The 21,967-nt window shown below is 46.9% G+C and overlaps 1 protein-coding gene across 1 annotated transcript in view; it reads left to right on the top strand.

The window, feature by feature from the left end:
- Positions 1-4,391: 4,391 nt before the first annotated feature.
- Positions 4,392-21,967, top strand: part of LOC106750270 — a 74,023-nt gene continuing 56,447 nt past the window's right edge. Inside the window, exon 1 of the mRNA XM_014630476.1 lies at positions 4,392-4,482. Coding sequence (XP_014485962.1) covers positions 4,392-4,482 — 91 coding nt within the window. The remainder of the gene's footprint in view (positions 4,483-21,967) is intronic.

Consider the following 21,967-nt stretch of genomic DNA (forward strand, 5'->3'; position numbering starts at 1 on the left):
ACGTTGCTGTTATCTACGATCGTTATCGGTTTCCCGCCCATCCTTTCCTTCGTAGTTTATTAAGATCTAACTGTATCCCCGTCCGGTTTCGTCGAGTCGTGTGATATTTCGACATGTCCACTTAAAAAAAGTCCCGCAGATATAAGATATGTCTTCCTATTTATGTCTAATTAGCAGCGATCTGATATCATATTATATAATTGTAATAAAAATCGTAACATTTACGCTTTCCTTAGTATAATCATGCCGAGCCCCGGTTATTTTAGGCCGTGTACAAATGCAACGACTGTCATTACATTTACATAACACGGGGAAAAAGTTTTGCCGGAACAGCAAATTGTTTGTTGATATAGTGCCGGCGAAAAATAATTTTGCTGTTGCAGCGAAACATCATTGCGACAACGATAAGATTCCGTAGACGTAACCAAATTATTCTGCTTACTATATATCTAGCCTATTATATATATAAATAGTAATTAACAAATCTTTCTGCTGTCCAAGCCAGATCTTTTTAACGTTACTATATTAAATAATTTGCTGTTCCAGCAAAATTTATTTGCCCCGTGATTTTATTAAAGTGCTCTTAAACAGCAGCGTCTTTTTATAAAATCTTCCCATTTTAACGTCGAATCGATAATGCTCGAAAGAAATTGGGAAATGCATTTGTGAATTTATCGCGGACTCAATCGCAATAACCCAACTATTTACGAGCGCTTGTACCTCGCGCAAAAATACTCAAGCGTGCTCGAGGTCGAGCACGTATATACGCCATAAAGTAGCTTCGTTTACTTTTCATTTGCATAAGAAAACTTCCCGCGATGTTAGAGCGGTCGGAGCGGAGAGCAACTGCAACGGATCGTTTGTGAGTTCGCAAGAAAGGCGAGATAATCGGACAGCGTGCCTTCGTCATGAGAAACTCAAATCTGCCGGAGCGGAGACGACTCGCGCGATAGAGCCCTTTGTTATCCTGATGATAATAGATTGCTCACTGTGCGCTGCGATCGTTACGAATATGAGATCATTGCGCTAACCGAGCGTAATTGGGTTTAGCGTAACGTAGAATTTGCATCGGCTCAAGATCAATCGATCTGATTCGGCTGAGTATCCACGGCCGAGATTGCGAGAGCGAGAGTAAAACGTATAACGCCAGCAAATCGAAAAACACGCCACGATATAATTCACTATCCAATCCACGTGCGACTTAATGCGCGACCTACTTTATGATTTTATCGATGATCATGGCATCATATCAATATTTATCGTATGTTAGAAATTATATAGAGTGTTCCTTTGGAAAGTTTCAATCTTAATCTTCGAAAATATGCGCTGTAAAAATTCCTAAACATCGTTCCATTAAATCTACTCAGCTCGATGTACTCTCACGTCGATTGCCCGGACGCTCCGAAGAATTCCTGTTTCGCAGAAATTGCTTCTGTCAGTTTTTTGAAGTTCTACGCCAAACTTCCAGAGAATATCCTTGAGAGATGTATCTGTCGAAATATGTGTGACAAAATATTTACCCATAACGTTGATGCACGATCACGAATGCGACCCGAGCGTTATGAATTAGACCGGCGCCCTCGCAGTTACACAATCCAAGCCGCACAACTCGCGGGAGGATCGCCGAAGCTTTCGAAATGTACGAACGAATTAGGTCCGACGACCAAGGATAATGATCTCGGGTGCAGTAATGCCTCATCTAGGACAGCGACTGACCGGCAAGGTGCGGTCGGCGATGAATCAAACTGCAGGTTCGTTTCGCGACCCGACTACCCGACTCATTGGAAGAAATTCGCCCGATCAGCAGCGATTTCTTCGACGCGAAGATAATTTAAGCGTTTACCCATCGTGGAAACCACGATAGACGTCGATTACGTCCCTGTTGAAAAAAACCACGTGGGAATCCATGTAAGAAATTCCATATGAAATCCCACGGTTGCCTTTGGGAATTTGCGGCAAACCTTACCGTCCTAGTTAGGGACCTATATAGATTCCTGTACGAATTTTCACAAACCATACGGATTTCTACAAATTATGTGGACCGTAATATGTATTTTTATTATTTTATTTAGATTCGTATGAATTTCACTGAATTTCCATGGGAATCCACCTGGAATTTGTCAACAGAGACCCGCGCTATTGCAGTCATCGCTTCATATTGCGCTTTTCTGTTGTAAATTCAGTTATTGTTATTAACTACTGAGATAAATCCGTTTCTTCCCGCGTGCGATATGCAATCTGCATCGTGCAAGGTTTCGGTGACCCAGTTTAAACATTATTTCTCAGGAAGATATATAAATAGCGTACATAATGAATAAAAGACGTCCCTCGAGGGCTTTATTTTCCCACACGCGAGCGGATGCGCGACGTTTCAATGCAAACAATCACGATGACTTACACAGCGAACGAAAGGACCCGCGGAAATTTCCGTCTCCTCGAGTCGAAATCTCGACCTTACATTAAATCTTTAATTCTACAGCGAAAAAAGTGATCAAATTATAAAAACCTCTTTTTTTCGTTTTCTCAGATAAAATTTCGAAAAACGAAAAATCGCTTTTCGTTTTTTTCCAAATAAAATCAAACATCCTCGAACTGCATTAACGTGCGTGTTATAATTGTGCAAAAGGATTTTTAATTCTGTGCAGCCAGTAACGAATATAGCATTAATAAATCTGCGGGGAAACAGGGTGACTCCGGAATCTTCTCAACAGCGTCAAAGCAGCGTCATAATTTCGACTCGGGTCGATTCCCTCTTATCGCGTTTTTCCCTGGTTACGACGACGTTATCGATGATTAATCACGAAAAGGTCCATTGTAACGAGTGGTCGTTTCGATAATGGCACGGACATTGTAGTTAACTACACGATCGATGCCTCGTCCACCACGTCGGATCGATAGCGCGGAACGCACGTCAGTAATCGCGTGTTCATAATTATACCGAGCAGATACGACGGCTTGTCCGACGCTCCGTCGGTCGCTCCGCAAATCCTCCGCTAATCGGAAACGCTCACGTAAGGCGGCGCGAAGTATCCGCGGATACGCCGATCTGCAGCGAAAAACGACGAAATCGAGAATCGGTCGTTGGTTCGAAACCAACGCGCTCCCGGGCGCTTTCCTTTCAACTCGTGTGCGCCGCTGATCGAGCCGGCGATATCGCGGGAACAAACACGTACGACATCGGATCTGTCCCTGAATTTAATAAATTAGTGTATAATTCGCGATAAATGGATCTCGACACGCCGATCGGCAATAAGAAGGGAAAGTGGACGCGCAAAATATCGAACTGCCCGAAGATTAATTGTACAAAAGTATTAAACCACCGCGGTGGAGCGAGCCGGTCATAAAGCAAAACGTTCGTATGCGAGAAGTCGATTTCAACGAGACTGTCCCACCGTCACTACCTTTCTGGATTTACAAAGATTCTTCAATCTTCACACACATACACACACACGCACGCACGCACACACATACATACATATAGTAATGGTATAGGTTGATGCAAAAGTGATTCGTCGTGTTTGCCAAATAAAATAGGAGACGAAATAATCCAATTTCAAAGGATTAATAATTTTCACGAATCAGAACTCGATCAACATCGACTCGATATCTTTCCGAACGAGGACTTCCTATTTTCCTTTCAATATTCAGATTTCCCGCGAAAATTCAGTAAGAAAAATACAGAAATAAATTAAGCTTGTAAGAGTCAACACAGAGTCTTGGTTGGCGAATAATTAAATTTGCGATAAGTCAGAAACATCGAGACTTTTCGTAATTCAATTATTCAATCGTTAATCCAACTTTTCTTGACTGTGTCTCGGAAAGCCCGTTACTTTTTCTCCTAACAATGAGAAAAATGAGAAATCTTTCGCACCAATCCAATTATTATCCGTCGCTCCGGGTACTAACATAACGTAGAGCAAGCCATAAATGTTAATGTCACGAAATTTCACGGTCCTCCGCGAGTTTGCCCGGCGGTACGTCCGGTGACGTATGGACGAGAGCTGTACGGAATCCCCTCTTTCCGAAGAGGTGCTTTCATGCGCGCGTATAAAGCCAGTGAAAGCGCCAGCCGGCCCTCCAGACTACCGCACAGTCCGACAGCGACAGGAGCTCTGCCCGGCAGTATCGTACAGACGGACGAACTTAGACTTGGATTTAACACCTTGGACGATCTCCCACGGACGAATTCTCGCACATCTCGAAACACATGGACCAGTTTGAAGCGAATTAATCGCGCCGCGCGCCTCGCTTTTCGCCGTTCACGTGCTCGCGAGTCTCTTTCTCTCTCTCTCTCTCTCTCTCTCTTTCTCTCTCTCCCTTTCTTTCTTTCTTTCTTACGAATTTTCGGAAACAGATCTGTGATCGGGAAATAGCTCGAGTCAGAAGTGATCATGAAGATGCATCCCGTTGGAATCGTGGCTGTCCTGCTGGTAATCGGCACCGAAATTTTGGGATATCCTCCACAGGAGAGAATAATGCCAGGTATTTAACAGTTTTTCACGCTCTAACGCGTTTCTTGCTCCGCTCTGCCTTCGTTCCCGCTTTAATTAAGATCGTACGTGTCACACGTTCGCGGCTGCTTTTCTTTATTAATTATCGTGAATAACTAACCGTAATTTAACCGGTGCCTGTGAGTAACAACGACTACGAAAGAATCGCACGAGACCTGCGCACGTGTACGACGACGTGAAGTTCGGAGTAAAAATGACTCAGAAGGACGGAAGATTGTAGATTTTTAAATTTTATAATAAGTAATAAATAAATATACAGTTAAGTACCAATATTTTAATTGATTTTTGAGTTGACAGGTTGACATTTTATGAAGAAATAAATATATTTCCTTCATGAGTTTAACATTTTATAAAGAAATAAACATATCTCCGTGTGAACTTTTCTCCGTGAAACGACCTTAAAAATCAATCCCTAAAACATCGGACAATACACTTAAGAAACGCTCTGTATATATTTTTATTTGCTACGACAGAGCATTAAATTTACTATATCTCTGAATTGTTTCTCACCGTGCGTGTAGAACGAATAAGAACACGTTCGTTCATTCGTTTGCGTTATATGAGAAATTTAACGAACGTCCCGAGTACGAATTTTACGAGACGGATGAGATGTTGATGCAAAAAATATCGGCCTATTCACCGCGAATTGTCAGGGAGAAGAGTCGCGCCTCCATTGTCGCGGTCGCGTTAGTCGACACCGATGTCTGAACGGCAAAGGTAAAGTGATCTCAAGTTATTCTATATCTATGATTTAAAGTTCACGGCGAAAACCTTGCACAATGCGGTCATCTACCGCGGAGAGCTCGCGTGTGAGGCGTGTTCGAAGGCATTATCCTTTTCCATACTGATGTATCATTGCATGCGCACAATATAATAATCAGCTTATACACATCCCCGGCAATAGAGGGCTTATCGCCTCTGCTATTAATCTTTTCTTGATACGATGCAAATATGACAGCGCTTTATCCCGACGTGAGATATGTCGCACAAATATGATAAGCGCCCAATTTATGCGTGGCAAATATTCGAAATTAACTTTTAAGAAAGAAACATCAAACAATTCAAACGTATTGCTGAAAAATTCAAACTCGACCTACCCCAAGACTTCAAAATTGGTCTCTATAATTCCCCAGAATTTTTCTATAATTTTTTTCATATTTTTTTACGTAAAATATCGTAAAAATGTTGACTGTACGTAGATACACGCGGAAGAAACAATTTCGTTGGTGTAACTGAATTTTAAATTGTCTGGTAACCAGGCGAAAGCTCGGCTGTACACACTGAAAGAGAAAAGTGTTATATTCGAGTAAACATTTATTAAGGAATATGAAATTATTTTATTTGGATTAAGTATATATCACTTGCCTAATCGATTGCAGGAACTGAGTTCTTCGCGTAAAAAAGAAAGGAAACAGAATTAGCTGAACTCTAGCTGTCCATATAATAAGACTGGAATTTAGATACCAGACTTGGTTTTTAACTATGTGAGCTCAAAACTAAATCTGAAAAAAAAAATGAATTAAATTTTAATCAACTGCATTACATGGACAGCTAGTTCTTAGCCATAGAAGCGAGTTCTTTCGTCCGTCAATTTTTTTTCTCTATGCAGAAACTAAACTGCACGTATCGTAGGTATTTCTCTTTAATTAAAAGCGATGCGCCATATGGAACAATCGCAGGACGCTTCTCTCGTCTCGTCGCGATTTAGACCGGAGACGAGGAAATTTCGCAACTTGAAACGTCGCGATTCTTCGGCAACGGCGATCTGAGTCACACCCGACGACGTCGTCCTCTCTTTCTCTCCACCTGGCTCTCGACCGTAATCATTACGTTACCGACTTTATTCCGGACAATTATGCTCCTCTCCACCCTCTTTCTATCCTCCGTTTGCGAAAGTGGAACACTTCCTTCTACAGATGCTAATTCCGATAGCCCCGCACAGTGTGTGCCGTCTGTTCGGAACAGACGTGACACGACGTGGCTCGAAATTGCGACGATTCAGGCGTCTCCAGTTCCCGTCACGATTCTATGGCCGGTATTCACAGTCGGGTCTTATATTTAAGATCGTCTTGAGTCCATCTTTAGATAATGCACGGCTCATTTCATTGGCTACGAGACATCTGAAGATGAACTTAAGGTCCCAAATACAAGATCCGACTATGAATACCTACCTACGACCGATCTTCCCCTCTCCCCTTTCTCCCTCTCTTTCTTATCATCTTCTAATTTTCCAAACTGCAATCTTTTACAGTATGTATGTTTTCACGTCGCTGACGTTTCATATCTAATATAATATATTTTCTCTGTAAGTTCAGTAATAATTCTTCTTTAATAAATCTTCTCTCCCTCCCTCCCTCCCTCCCCTCTTTCTATTGTTTTTGCATTCCCAATTTTCTACTGCATTTCCTTTGCGTCTCGCTTGTTAGCAACTGTTGTTATATAAATTTCTATGCCCGAAGAGATTTTACTCCCGGAGTTGAGTAAAACCTATCTATCTCTCTCTCTCTCTCTCTCGCAATTGTCCCCCTCGCGTCACGGATCCGGCACGCTGACATTTGCCCAATAAACATCGATAAAATAGGTGTTACAACACGCACGCGGGAAGCCGCGTAAAGGCCTGCGATGAACGGCCGTCCGCGCGAGCACGTGATTCCAGCGCTCGTCGTGAACTACACTCACGAGATCCGTCGCCTACGTGTAGTCGCGTCCGTCGCCTTTAGCCGCAGGTACTCCGCAAGGCCTGCAAGGACTGCGACTGCATTTTGCAGCTGGAAGCGCCGGCAGGGTCGACGGGTAAATAGCGGGACCGGCGCGGGAAGTACCGCTTCGCGATAAGGGGAGAGGCTCACCTTTTCGGGCGAATCAAGCTCGAGGTATCGATTGGTCGCGGAAACATGGATTTTCTTCACCGCTAATCAAACATCGCACACGCGACGGACGCGCAAAGATCGATTCACGCGCGGACGGTAATCCCGGGGAACACCGGTTAAACGCACGCGTTCTGCATTTATATTGAATATTAAGCCGCATCACAAAGGAATGTCAAATTTAATAAGCTCGGCCGGGCATGCGCGCTCGTGAAATCGATTATGCGCGCGCGCGTAACCGATCTTTAACGTTCGCAAATCGTCCGTGATCTCGCACGCTTCTTTCCCGATTCTTTCGCAAATTTGAGGAGCCAGTTCTCAACGCGTTCGGCTTGACCTTTCCGCTGAATTCGCAAAAACGACGATTCTAATCATTCACTCGTGACCCGTCTGAGAAACGAAATTGGAAATCGGTTTACGGCTGAACCCCCAAGTCGAAATTTTAGTTTTAAATTGAGTCTATTTAGTTCCATATTAAGTCTTTCAAGTGGGGGAAACGACGAAACCTCCATTTGTAATATCAAAGACTTAACGTCAAACTAATTAGATTCAACGTGAAACTGATGTCGGATGTCGGAAAACATTACGAACAGAAGGAATCGAAACCGACGAGGAATTTCTCCACGGAGAGGAAGAGAGAGAAAGAGAGAGATGCGCGCGATTTCCGCAAATTGATTTTCCAATAAGACCAGCCTCCGCCGTTACAATTATCCCGCAAATTGCGATCTCGCAACCTGAGAACCAACACCCGTAACGCTCGCCGTTCACACCTTCGCACGCGCGTGTAGAAAATCAATGCCGGTTGCATAGGGACGGCCAGGACACACACGGGCTGGTATAATAACAACAATTCCCCGCGACGGTGCGCAGGAGCAGCGGTGGGTATCACGTGCGGCACGTGATTCCACGTGCTTCTGCACGTGCCCGGTTATTGCCGATATCGGCCGCGCGAGGAACCGAGCGAGAAAGAGAATATCCGCGCGCCTCGTATGGATTAATGCCATCGGGGGAAAAGTCCGAGAGCGAGTCACGTGCACGTGCCGCCAGCCACTCGCCTCGAATCACGCGACCGTCCGTTCTGTCAATTAGCGAGCGCGACGTCTTCCCTGCCGGTCCACGGCAAGGCCGCGACAAAACCCGTTTGCCGCGCCACCGCAGCAGCCGTGTCGCCGCCGCGAGAGGAGCTTTCGATCCAACGGGAATCGCGATCCCCGTGATCCTCGCGAGTAGAAGCGGAGCTTGCGAGAGAGAGAGAGAGTCGGCGAGCAACGCGAGGACCGGAGTTGACATTTTGCTTTGATATTAAAACTCGAATTCTACAGAGTAAAGCTAAGACAGCGAGATAGATTTAATTGTACGAAGTGGCATCAAAATCTCAACTCGATAATATACCACCGGTTATTAATTCGAATAAATGACTAAATGTCTCGTCAATGTTATAAAAGAAATGACGAATGTACACATTATTATCAAAAAAAAAAAAAAAAACGTTCATAATGCTTCCCACTAATCTTGGAAACGTCTGTTTGATTTCTTTTCCCTTTAAATGAAACACCGGCATCGAATTATTAATGACTTCGAAGTGCATCCGTCTTGAAGTATAAATGCAAATCATCAAGTGGAAATACAAATCATTTGCGGGAAGTTCTACAAGAAAGATCGAAGCGAATCGGAGCAGAAATACCTCGAGTAAGCTTTGACCGTGATTAAAGCTAAGAGCTCTACGTAGACGAGAGCGAAATCTTCGTGAAATTTCATTAGCAAAACCCAGGTGATTTTAGCATTTGTTCAAATTAACCGGTGGACGTGCGTCATCGTTTTTAAGCTATAATCGGAGATCCGAGGGAAGTCGTGCGTCTCCTCCCTTCCCTTCACGACGGGCCTCGGTGCTCTCGCGAAACGGTCTCCGGAAACGATTATCCCGAGCGAAGACACCGGGCGACACCGCGACATTGACACTGGAGCGCCTCGAATTAGCCTTGTGTGAGCGGCCGACTAGCGGTAGTCGTAAAAGAAGTAGTGGCGCAGTCGCGCCTAGCTGAACCGTCCGGCGAGCCAGCTGGCGGAGAAAGCGTGAGAAATTCAGGTGGGACTCGCGGTGTATCGAATAATGACGTTTCTCGCGACGACAAGAAAGAAAGAAAAAAGAAGAACCGGAGCGCCGGCGTGTATCTGTCATTGACACTGATTCGCTTTCTCGTATTTAGCGCGCCGGCGCGGCTATCATTGAAAAACGCCGGCGAGCATTAAATAGCGCACGACTGATTCGCGCGCGCGCGCGTTAAATCCGCGACGTGTTGTCGCGCAGATCTCGGCCGATAAGCGCGGCTTCCGCGGCAAAAGCATCCTAAGCACTTTCTCCGAGCGCGAAGAAACGAAACACCGCGGCGACCGAAGCGGCCTGCCCTGAGATTACTCTTTCCTCTCCTGTTTTATTAACATTCCTCTCTCTCTCTCTCTCTCTCTCTCTCGTTTATCACGCGCGAGCTTACTGCCGGCCTTAATCGTACCGGTCGCGAATGTGTCTGTAAATTATCGATAAAACGATGATTATCGATAAAACTGAGACTTTACCGCACGTTCAAGTCCCCATAATTCCGCCGTGCGGCACAAAACGTGGCCGACACGTCATCCGACCGGTCGTCTAAAGGACACCGTTGAATATGCGTGTTTAAGCGCAGAAGTCGAAACACGTGTACGTTACAGACCGCGAAGGCGGTGGTTTTACGCAAGAAAATGATCGGGGAAACGCGCGGTACAGCCGCGGTAAAACGCGGTAGACGCGGCGTTAGCGGACGACGTCTGACCTTCCATTCGCCGAATGAGCGACTTTCGACATTCCGCGGACCGGCGAAATAAAAACGCTGGAATTGCCGAAATCGTGAACGCCGGTTTCGAAACATCGTGTCATAAATCGTGCCAGTCTTGAATTTTTCATTTTAATCCGCACGCGGCCGATTTTGCACGATCTCATGACGTGCGTCACGCACAATGAACATTAATATCCTCCCACGATGAAAAAATTCACACGTCGCTGCGACAGCGCGCGCGATTAGGCTGTTATTGGCCGTTCTTTCTTCCCCTGATCGCCGGCAGAGCCGTATTAATATTCGCAGCAATGATCATTCCTTTTCATATTACCGACGCTCCTGCTGATTGGTAAATATATTCGGACGATATATCAAAAATGACGGAAAAATCCGATGCGATTCGCCGGCTTCTTCGACGACAAATTGGCCACCCCGATACGACGGGAGAGACACGCGAGCAGATAAATCCGTGCGAGATATACGAGCAGATAAATCTGTCTTATTTTTCCTAATCGCTAATTCTTCGAATAAATTATCGTGATAAATACACGCGGCGAGTATCGCGAAGTAATAATAAATATTAACCTCTGTATGTTTATTTGCGAGCGAGTTCTCGCGTCCCGACGGGAAAGTTACGACTTCGGCGACATTTCAGTGCGCAGGAGCGAGAAGTGATTCAGCGGTTCTGCTTAATTGCTCGCCGCCTGCGCTAATAATATCCGTCGCGGACACATCGGTGGGCGCCGTCTCTCTCTCTCTCTCTCTCTCTTTTTCTTATCACATAACTTTCCACCGATTCATGATCACGATCCGTGGCTACCCGTGGGATTTTTCCACGCGTCCGTTAATGCTCCCTTATTGGTGACGACAGGTATGCGAATTTAAACGTCCACTTTCTACGGCCGGCTCGGCCGCCGTAATCAGTGTGTATTAGTGTGTTACTCGCCGCGTGCTGCGCCGTCGGACAGATTTACGGTAATACGGGAATATGTTAATTGAGCCCCGGCGGGCCGAGGGGGCCCCCAAAGGACCGCGCGATTCAACTTAATTCGAGGGAGCAATTAACATTGTTACGAGCGCGCACGGTGATTGATGGGGGCGTTTTAGGCCGCGGATCGGCCGTGTTCCTTCGGCCGGCGGAGAGTTTTTCTCCCATCGTAAGAACGGCGAATTCTTTCCCGGCAATTATTGCGCCGATCGGCTGGTCCGCCGCCGGGACCGCGCACCCCCCCTTTCTTCCCTTTTCTATTCGACATACGTTTGTGAAATCGGCACGGGAGACTGATTGTTATTCCGCTTGCACTTCGAGAGCCGGACTATGGGAACTGCGAGGCTGATTTCCCGCTGCACGATGTAAATCCACAGATACGCGGCTCGCGCGAGATCCGACCGTCTTTAATCGAGGATCCATCGCCTCGTCCATAAATTTCTTCCGCTCATTGGATCGTTTCACGTTCGAGCTCGACTAACTCGAGAGACGTTTTCCTTCACGAGGGATCGGGTTCCCTCCCCCGGAGAGATCTCGGCGTATATAGTCCCGCGAGATAGTCCCGCGAAAAATCTCGCGGCGGCCGAAACCGAGCGTCGTTTTCGACGGGGGTCGCGCTCGTTTCTTACGGGCTCGGTTTCAGTCCCGACAATAGCAATTTCTTCAATAAGCGCGCGCGCTCGGAGTTTATTCTCCGTTCCACTTAATGCAGAATTCACGTGCGCGAGAGCGTGGCGGCCGGTGCACTGTCCGATGCACGTGACGAACGGTGCAATAGGCTGCGCGCGGTCACGTGCACCAGGCAGCCGCGCGCGCGCTACCGTCGCGCTACGGTAAGCCGCGACGCCTGCAGTCGCGTTCGGGGGCTCCTGGCGAAATACGTACGTCGTGTGTACCGGCCGTTGTTCATTACCGGTTACATCACTGACATCGGAGGTGTCAGTGATGTAAGGAGAACGATGCAATTCGCGGCTGATTTTCAGCTCCGTGCGATCGACTCGGACTTGCAACTAGATTAGCAGAGAAATCGCCTCCGGGAGGTTCCGATACCGACACAACAATATTTCCCCCGTCGCTCCCACGATATATAACTTACCGATATTATCTATCGTGGCGATATTTTATCACGCCGGTGTAATCGATTATATTCAACGTGTAAGGAGGAAGGACTCGCGATTTGTTTTCCGCGATGTGGCGGCCGTATCTCGGGATCGAATTGATATGATCGGATTATAAAAAAAAAAATCGTCTCCCAAATTCGATCGCGTTAATGACTGTAATTACGTCGGACGCGTGTAAGGGGAACGACGGCAATTCGCAAATGACTGCCGACGACGCATTTCGATTTCGAATCGGCGAGGCCTAATTTCAGAATTTAATTTCAGAAAAATCCGTCTCTCGGGGAAAAAAAACCTCATACATTGCCATACATATTTACATGTTTCTCCTACTATCATTTTCACTCGCACGACACGTAGTTTTCTGATAAAATTTACTGCGGTAATATTTTATCACATTAATAATTAAGTGTATCCGAGCGCAATTTCTCCCCGCGATCGAGGCCATAAGTTTGTCATAACGCGACAGTGTTTTCAATACGATTCCACATCTCTAACTACGATGGCAGTAAAGTTTCTCGCGCGTATCGTACGGGTTCTCGCGCGCGATCGCGCCAGTTAAGAGCGGGATGAAGGAGAAAAAAAAAAATCGCTGCAAAGAGAGGACAACGACGTAGCTCTCGTGCTTTCTCTGCCGCTTAATTGCGCCACCGGCTGGCCGTAATTGGGCGAGGCCGGTAAAAAGATCGTCGAAATTAAAACACTGATAATAATCGCGAACGTATTCGTAAACGAGGAGCGCGATACTCGTTTCGATACTCGGTAGTATCGTAATATACGACCTCGCTAATCTCTTCCTTCGCGGTTCGCACGCCGGCTAAATAAATAGCCGATGTTAAAGTGAAACACGCAGAGCCGGTAGTGATAATTCAGGCCGGTGCACACGTATACTACATGTACGCGCATCGGATATCATGCGAGCGGCAACGGTTCGTTGAAGTTCCACCGACAGCAGGCCGACCGACCCCCGACGCCGCTTTTCTAGGTCGGGCTTATATTGCGCCTAATAAGTAATTACGCCGGTGAACGCGTACGAACCGACGGTTCGACCGCACGCCGACTGGAATGCAGTCCTGTCCGCGCGATTTTTGCTCTTTCATCGATGAGTGATCAATTCGGGACACGATGTCGCAACCTGGTCGTGACTTGAGATGCGATGATAATAATGCGAGTTTCCCCAGTCGAAATTCCGTCCCTACGGTTGAACCTTCAATTCTGCAACGCGGGATGAGAGAAGCTAAGATAGCAAAATGAGTACTATTTAAATTCGAATAATTCAATTTACTCTGACTCACGATAGTGTCTTAAATTTCCGTTTCTACTGTATTTAGTGTCAAAACGGTTGTTTTACGATAGCATTAAAAAAACGAAATCTGTAGAATTAATCCTTTAATGCGCGCACATTTTTCCGGAAATTTCGATTGTTTCTTAAAGAATTGCTTATGCTCTGAGGAATTTTGGAAAAGAATTCAAAAGAAATTTTATGTGCACTCGGTCTTTTTATTGACCAATATTTAGCGTTTGTTCATTTAAACAAAAAGACATAAGTAAACAACGGAGATACAACTTGCTATTTCGAACTCAGATATATAAACAGAATACTTTAAATATTACCTAAAAATAAACACAATATGATATTATTGCTCTTTTAACACGACAAAAACACCACTGACACGTTATCGATCGAAACGCGTGTGCGACTATAAAGAAAACTGAAACATCGAACAACGGCGGCATTTAGCGGTAAAAGCGTGTAGTACATTTGAACGGCGTGCGTTGCAGATGTGGAAATCCGTGTGTTTCAACTTCGAAGTTCAACGGGAACGGGAGATTGAGAATCAATATATAGCTTTATATATATATATATATATACAAAGCGATACACTGAGGGGTTAAAAGTTCAAGAGAGAAGTTAACAAACGTAGTATCGTTAAAGTGGGTTTTCATTACTCTATAATTTATAGTTTATAGTCTCTAATCTATAATCTATCTATCTATAGCCTATAGGTCATTTGAGCAGGTGCGAACAATCCCACAGAGGATCAAAGTAGAATGAAAACTACGACTCGGGTTTTCAACTAACAATTTCTCTTCCTTTTCAAATTGTTGGGAAAATGGAGCGTCGAAATAGCTTGTTCTGATACGTGAATTTGATAACCGAAACATCGAAAGCATCTAAAGCAGATAGCATTCGAATGAAATCTACACGGAGAAGAAGACTGGTCGAATTAACGACGACAATGAACAAACCGAACGCATTTTGATTGAAGGGAACAGAATTTCTGGAATCCAAACGGCCGACTCCGCGGTAATTTAAACGTTCGCTTCAACCAGGCTCCAGCTGGCTGCCGTGCGAACCAACATTTCCGCCTGCTTGCGTTACATGGCGGCGCGTGTAAACATGTACACTTGCGGTTACGAATGCAGAATGCGATTACACCTCGACTCGTGCGCATGATTCAGGTAAATGGAAACGATCCCCGCGAACGCGCAAAGAGCACCGATCGACCGGCTCGGCCCGACGCTCGCCATTTCGAGCGATGGAAATGCGCCGCGTCACAAAGGAGACGCAAAAAGCGTCGTCTCCGGGTGAAATTGAGAGATTACGTGCATCTCCTTGTTCGGCCCTTGCGCGTCTAAGCACCGCGAGAGCTTCCTGCACGCGTCCCTTCGGCGCACGGTGCTCGCGTCGGTCGACGAAAATCCGAAATCTCGAAAACAATTTTTACGTTTTATCGAATATTTCGGAATATCTAATGAATGGTGATATCTCGCTATAAAAATAAATATACTTTATTCGTTTGATTTAAGAAAAAAAATCTCAAATCGCAGATAAGCCTATGTGCACTACTACCTGATGTCTTTAAGCGAAACGTATCTCGTGTATTTCCAATATACACACGCGCACCCAAGTGTGTTTTTACATAAAAACGTAAATGTCTAAAAATGAAACATTTGACTGTTTTGTTTTTACATGTTTCCTGTTACGTTTGAATTGCGTCATTTAAAACGTTTAACTGTGTTAAATTACAAGTTAACACTTGCGATCGTGTTAAATAACGTAATTTAAAGCGGCGCGAAATGCGTAAGAGAAACCTCAGTTGAAATAACACATTCGGATTTCCAATGTATAGTCTTACTTTATACGTGACGTAATTACTTGTACTCAAGTTCTTAACGTAAATCTAATTAATGTGTTATTTTCATTTCACTTCCATGTTAGATATTTCGATGTTACTCCTCCGTATGAACGGAGGATTTCAAGGAGAGCCGAAAAATGAAATCACAGGGCATGTCGAGGGCCGCGTTCCGATATTCACTTCGGAAAATCCATAGTACACGTAACACAGACTATAGATTCTTAGTACCGACCGATGAATTTCAGAACGCGGCCCGAAGCGACTCCGAAGTTGCGAGGGTTTTTTGCCCGCGCGCTGTGCGTTCGCGCGGGAACTCCGCTCGGAAACTTTCGCCGCGGAATTTTACGCGCCGGCGGGATCGCGGGGGTATCGATCTCGATCTGCTCTTCGGCCTTACGTAAACCGGAGCAGTCCGTTTGCCCTCTTTGCCGCGCCGCTTCGTTACAACCTGTTACGCCTCTGATAAGACGTGTTAATTAATCCAATTAAGACCAGCGTCCCGTAATTACGTGTTAATCTGGATAATCGTTGTTCGTTCTCCGGCGATAATTCGGACAACTCGTTCGGCAGTGACGGGCGCGTGTAAATAAATTCCGCGTTGAGTAAGGAGAGCCGGCGATCGATCGAGTTTGTTTTCCCCGCACTTCTCGAATCGGCCGAGATCGGCGAGCGAGCGAACACGCACGTCGCGTTCGCATCAAAAGTCCATGCTAATTTTCCCTCGTTGACGCCGCGGTATCGAAATGCGAGCCGACTGTGTGTCGACAGTGACGGACGTGGTGTTTCTCGTGGCGACACGTCGCATTTAAGTGATACCGAGAGCGTAGTCGCGACGGGTCAACGTTCGAGCCCAGGCCTCCGCGTCTATCCGCGCGAGAGAGACCTGTCACCCTTGAACGTCTTCGTCGGGATATCGCGCCTTAATGAGCGAAAAATCCGCGGCAGATGCAATAATGTCTCATCGATCGCGCGCGCGCGCGCGCGCCGATTTGCCGGGTTTGTTCGTCGTCCTTTGACGTTCCTGGGAATCAACGACGCGCGCTGCTCGTTGCGAGATCCCCGCCTATTATCTGCGCGTCAACTCGCATTGGAAACGATCTCTCTCGGCTCGATTTTACGGCCGATCATTACACGAAGGCCGCGAGGCTCCTTCTTTCTCATGTCACAAAGGAGGACTCAACGCTCGAGCGTCGTCGTCGACGGAACCTGCTACGATCGCGCGTCAGGAACAACTAGGCCGCGTAATCGCGGTTTTACGCGGAGGAGACGCGGAGGAAATCGGCAATGATCCCGTAAACCCGTCGTCGTCGTCTAGTTACACAAATCTCTCGTCGGCCTTCGGCCGGCCGCCTCCGACTGCACGCGCGAGACTCTCGTTAGCCGCCGCGCGAATAATTTCGTTCGCGGCGAGCGCCGCGCTAAGACAGGCCCGACTTGGATGCACCGAGTAAACACTTTATTAGCAACTAATTGCACGCCCGTAAATGGCCGCGCGCCGACGGCCGACCTCGCTGTTGCGTAGTAACGCACAGTGGAAAATACCATGTTAAAACGGCCCAAACGGAAATTTCGCGCCGGAGGTTACGCGGGTTACGTTATCAAGGCGTAATGTCACACGTAAGATTGATCCCACTATCGAAAGCAAGTGAAAACGATGTTATTTGATTTATTTAATACGCGTGAACCGTTTCTCGCTCATTTCCTAAACTTATTTACCGGGGATATTGAATGTTGAAAGAAAAAAAAAGGAAATAACAAACTCATCCTATTGTACGTCGGTGGATCGAGTGTTCGTGAATAGAAAAGTATTAGTTAGAAAGAAGGTTGCACGAACGTGCACATATGTGCAAAATTCAAGGTGGATTTAAGCAATGTTCGAGTTCAATTTCAACGTGATTTTCGCGGCGACACGTGCAGCTCGTTCGTGTCGAAAGACAACCGCGGTTAGTAAAGTAAACCGCGATTAGTGAAACCGAAGAGAGATTTTAACGTTAAATCGTGTCAATTATCGTACTTCCTTTTCCCTTTCAGCAGTTTCGATAGACGCGCGTTATTAGGAAAAGAGAGCCGAGAAGGAATAAGGCAATGCGTATTCCGCGAGCCAGGCGGGATCGATTACAAGAATTGGGGCCACTCGCTTTTTCGACGCAAGAGTCGCATTCTTTTCGGGCGAACGAAACCGAGAGCCAATGTTCGCCGTGCCTTTCCTGGCGGAAAATTGTCTCTTATTTCTTAATTAAAGGGAAATGTGCCCGCGCGTTTCAGGGTGTGTCGTAGGCAGCTTGATCACTTTTTACAGACAACGAAGTTTGAGACAAGCGGAAGGTACGTGAGAAAAAGAGAGAGAGAGAGAAGAGATGCACGGTAAAAATTTTTGTTAAAAATCAAATTTATGTCAGTTTGGTAATTTGACAATTTCCAAACGTCGTACTTCAAACTGAAAATAGAACAAAATATGTTGATGTCAAATGATTAACATTTTCAGTGTGTTAAGAAATAATAGACGAATATGTAGTGAATGTGTTATTTCAACGCAAAGTTTAAAGTGGGCCTTCTGGGAAGATAAGGAAAATATTAAAATTCACGTTTTACTTCTTACCGTGTATTTGCGAACTATTCAATGCGTTCCCCGTGACCGTTTTCAGCGGGAAATTATTTCACCGTGTCAAGAAAGAGAAAGTATTATGGGATCCCGCCGGAACGAACAGGACGGAGAACGAAGGCTGACGAATGCGCAATAAGCCGCGATATCCGCGAATATATATAAAAAAACCTCACGGTGCACCTATGCGCCGGCCGAGAGCGAAGGAGCGCTCGTAAAAAGACGGGAGCTGATTGAAATAAAGACCAGTCGCCTTCTTAACAACGTCTTTATCACAGCGCAAATGCGCGCGTTCGTCGGCTTTCCAATCGTATTTCGAGAGGAACGCGTAAGTAATTAAGTTTTTTGCATACTTAGAATACACGCACACACACACACACACGCACCTGACGCGGATCTCGCGCGCATGCGCGACGATCGAGCGGCGGCGAGAACAAACGTTAAAATTAACGACATCTCGCGGAGGAAAAAACTTCACTATGCCTAATTAACCCTTAATTCAAGCGTTATTCCCCTCACGGCCCCGGCCGACGAACAATTCGCGGGACAACGTCGCGCTCTGTCGCGCCTGCGTTGAGCAATAACACCGATTTAATCGTTCTATTGGAAACGACGGCTTTCCCGCTGGCGCGGTTTCGCAATAAATTATCCGCTTTCGCGCGCATCAACGCCTCCGCGCGCGGAGTGTAAACGCGATTGTTCGAGATGCATAATGGGTGGCCGCCGAACGGACGGACGGACGGACGAGCCAACGAACCGACGAAGCAGCAACGACGGTCGTCCGTCGTCGATTAGAATCTAAGAATCCGGTTATACGGGTCGCTCGTGATCGAGGGATAACATCTAAGACAGCGCGCGCCGTTCTCCCCGTTGCTTCTCGTCACGAGACGAGACTCCCGGAGGCTCCGTCGCCGACTGACGTTTCATGCAAATACACACATGAGAGAGAGAGAGAGAGAGAGAGAGTGCACTCGCGAGTCGAGAAACCAGATTCCCTTGATCTTGCGCGGCGCGAGAATTATTTCAATCGCGACACCCGGCCGCGCGGAGTCGCTCGTGCAAAACCGCGAGACGCGGCTTATCGTCGCCGATGTGTGTGCCTAAGTGTGTCCGTGTTTCTACCATAGGCTCTGAGATTTCGAAAGGTCTCTATCGTCCGTCCGATTGTCTATTTATCGTACTCGTCGTAGTCGTCATCGGCGCTAAGCCGAGCGCTGAGTCCGTCGAGACGCGCGCACGTGACTCCGCGCGCCGCGGTCTCCGAGGAGTCGGAGATAGTCTCATTGATCCGGAGAAAACTAATGTTTCAACTGACAAGTACGATTCTCAGGACTTTCCAACGAATATACATCTTGATCTCAAATAAGAAATCAGCTCGTAACGAAAGGTGACTTTTCTCACAGGGAAATCATCCGTTTACATTTCGCATATTTACCGCGACCGGATAATATTTTATTGAACGTTGAAGGATATTGTTTCGGACAGTAGCGTTCTTTCTGCGATAACAATCGAGTTCCCTCGAACGGGACAATGAAAATCTTTACTCAAACGAATAATCTTTCGTGCGGGTATACGCTGTTTTTCTACGAGCGCGAATTTCAGTCAAACGAATAGAAATACCAAATATAAAGAGAGCCTTTTCTACGTGTGCGAGAGCGACGGAAGAAAGACCGGGATTATCGATTCGCTTTGCCGCGGCAAAACCGCCTGATTTACGACGTTACACTTCGCACGCGCGCGCCGTTCGTGCGTGCGTGCCGAAGGCTTCGCGCGGATTCTTTCGATCGGCCCGCTCTTATTAGCGCCGTTCACGCGGACGTTACGAGATATTGTTCGGCCGATGTTTGTGCAAGGATACGCGGCAAATGATTAGCGAGCCCGTTGATTTATGGAGCATTACGGAGTTACGGTCGCCGCCGACGCCGAAGTCGGCGACGACGTGGTAATTAAAACGATCGCCTTCGATGGGATATTCGCGATATTCTCGTTATCCGCCGAGGCCATTAGGCATTCCGTCACGAAACAGATCGCATAAATTATTCCGCGCCGCCGCGGCCTCTCGGTTTTGTTCCTGGCGCGCCGATCCGTCGCGCGTCTAATAACTTCCCCCTTCCCCTCTTTCTCCTAGCCGGGGGAGGTTGCGATGGATGCATAACCACGCCGCTTCTCCCTTCCCCCCTTTCCATCGTGTGTGTTTATCCGAGGAAACTAACGGATTTTCCCGAGCGCGATACCTGACCTTTGATCGGCGATTACAATGAGCCAGCGGGCGGCTCGAGCGGATCGAATCGGCATTCACACACACACACACTCGCCCCGGACTGGGCGCTGTGTGTAACGTAATGGGAACGTAATGAAAACGCGCGAGAAATCGTCCAATCCTCTCGCAGAAATTAAATCACTCGGCGGCGCACTCGGCGGCTTTTCGGCCGCGAACCGGCGCGCGAAAAACGCGATCAAGTTCGATATTGTATTCCGCGTACATTGTTCGCGATCTCGGCGCTGCGATTGAACGCACCCGACACACCTAGCTAGCGGACACGTTGCGCGTACGCGGTGTTCGAACAGCGTCGCTAATCGATTCGGCGCGCGGAGGCGCGGGGAAAACTCGGTGAGTTCGGCGATTTCTCGATACTTCGCTTCGGGATCTCGTTCCCTCGCGTTTCTCCTTGGAATTTTCCGCTCACACGGCGAGCAATATCAAGACATCTGACGTGGAAGTGAGACGAAATTGAAAGAACACCGAGAAGAATGTCCGATCGTATCTGATCGGACGATCCGAAATTAGAAAATAACAAACGGATACATCCGGTCGAGCGGTGTCGTCCGATGAAAAACGACGGCGGATGTACGAAGGACGGTTAATTCTCCGATCAGATTTCTTCATCGGACACTTTATCGGACGGAAGATCATCGGTTCATCGCTTGATCGGGTAATAAAATTAACAATCGGATACATCGTTCGACCGGTTCGATCCGATCAAACGATGTATCCGATTGTTGCTTTCATTTTTATTTTACATTACAATCCGATGGAAATTTTTCTCAGTGTTCACGCACACCACTGTGCGGCGTTATCGCGAGAGAACACGAAGGAGGCGTGGGTTCCGCCGTGGGTGAACGGTTACGATCGCTCGCGAATCGGACGTATATGTGCTTCGATTTTTTCGCCACCTGCGATTATTTATCGACGACGCCCGACGCGGGTTTTTCGCTCTCGCGGGTACAGTCATTCGCACGATCGCGGTCCTTAATCGATCGTAAACGCGGCCGTAATGAGTCGGCGCGGAGACGGCGGGGGCGGTTATCTCGAAAGGCGGAACATCTCGGCAGACGGAGAGAGAGAGAGAGACTCTCTCTTTCTCCCGTTGCTCGACTTAACGACGCGAAAATTATCTCTCGTTCGCGCCGTTATTACCGCATTTCTCCGTCGAGAATTGCGCCCTGACGCGAACCGCGCGCGCCGCTATAAATCTCCGCCGGTGACTGCGAGCACTCCCGTGCCGCTAAAAAGCGCGGCTGTATCGAGGGAATTTAAATCACCGCCGCTTTCTGCATTCTTATCGCGCCGGGCTGATCGAGTCGAAATTTTGGCCACGCGTGAAATTTTTTATTCTCAACACAATGGGAAGTAATACAGCGAAACTGGTATTTCATTTCAATTCTAATAATAAAGAAGAAAGAACACCAAAACCTACGTAGCATTTTGCTTTTGAGGTTCCGGAGGTCCCTTGTTGAAGATGCAAGATCGAAATTCACGCGCTTGAATGCGAACCTACGAAACTTCTCTACCAAAAATATACGACCGTCTTCTGAAAATGATTACATTTATTTGCTCGCAAATAACTGGCTTTTCTAAGATACTTGACGATTGACATTTCTGGGAACTGGATCCCAAAATTGTTTTACGAGAAGACAGCTGAACGAAACG

The sequence above is a fragment of the Dinoponera quadriceps genome, unplaced genomic scaffold (genome assembly GCF_001313825.1).
Source record: "Dinoponera quadriceps isolate SergipeBrazil2010 unplaced genomic scaffold, ASM131382v1 scaffold3676, whole genome shotgun sequence".
Lineage (NCBI taxonomy): Eukaryota > Metazoa > Arthropoda > Insecta > Hymenoptera > Formicidae > Dinoponera > Dinoponera quadriceps.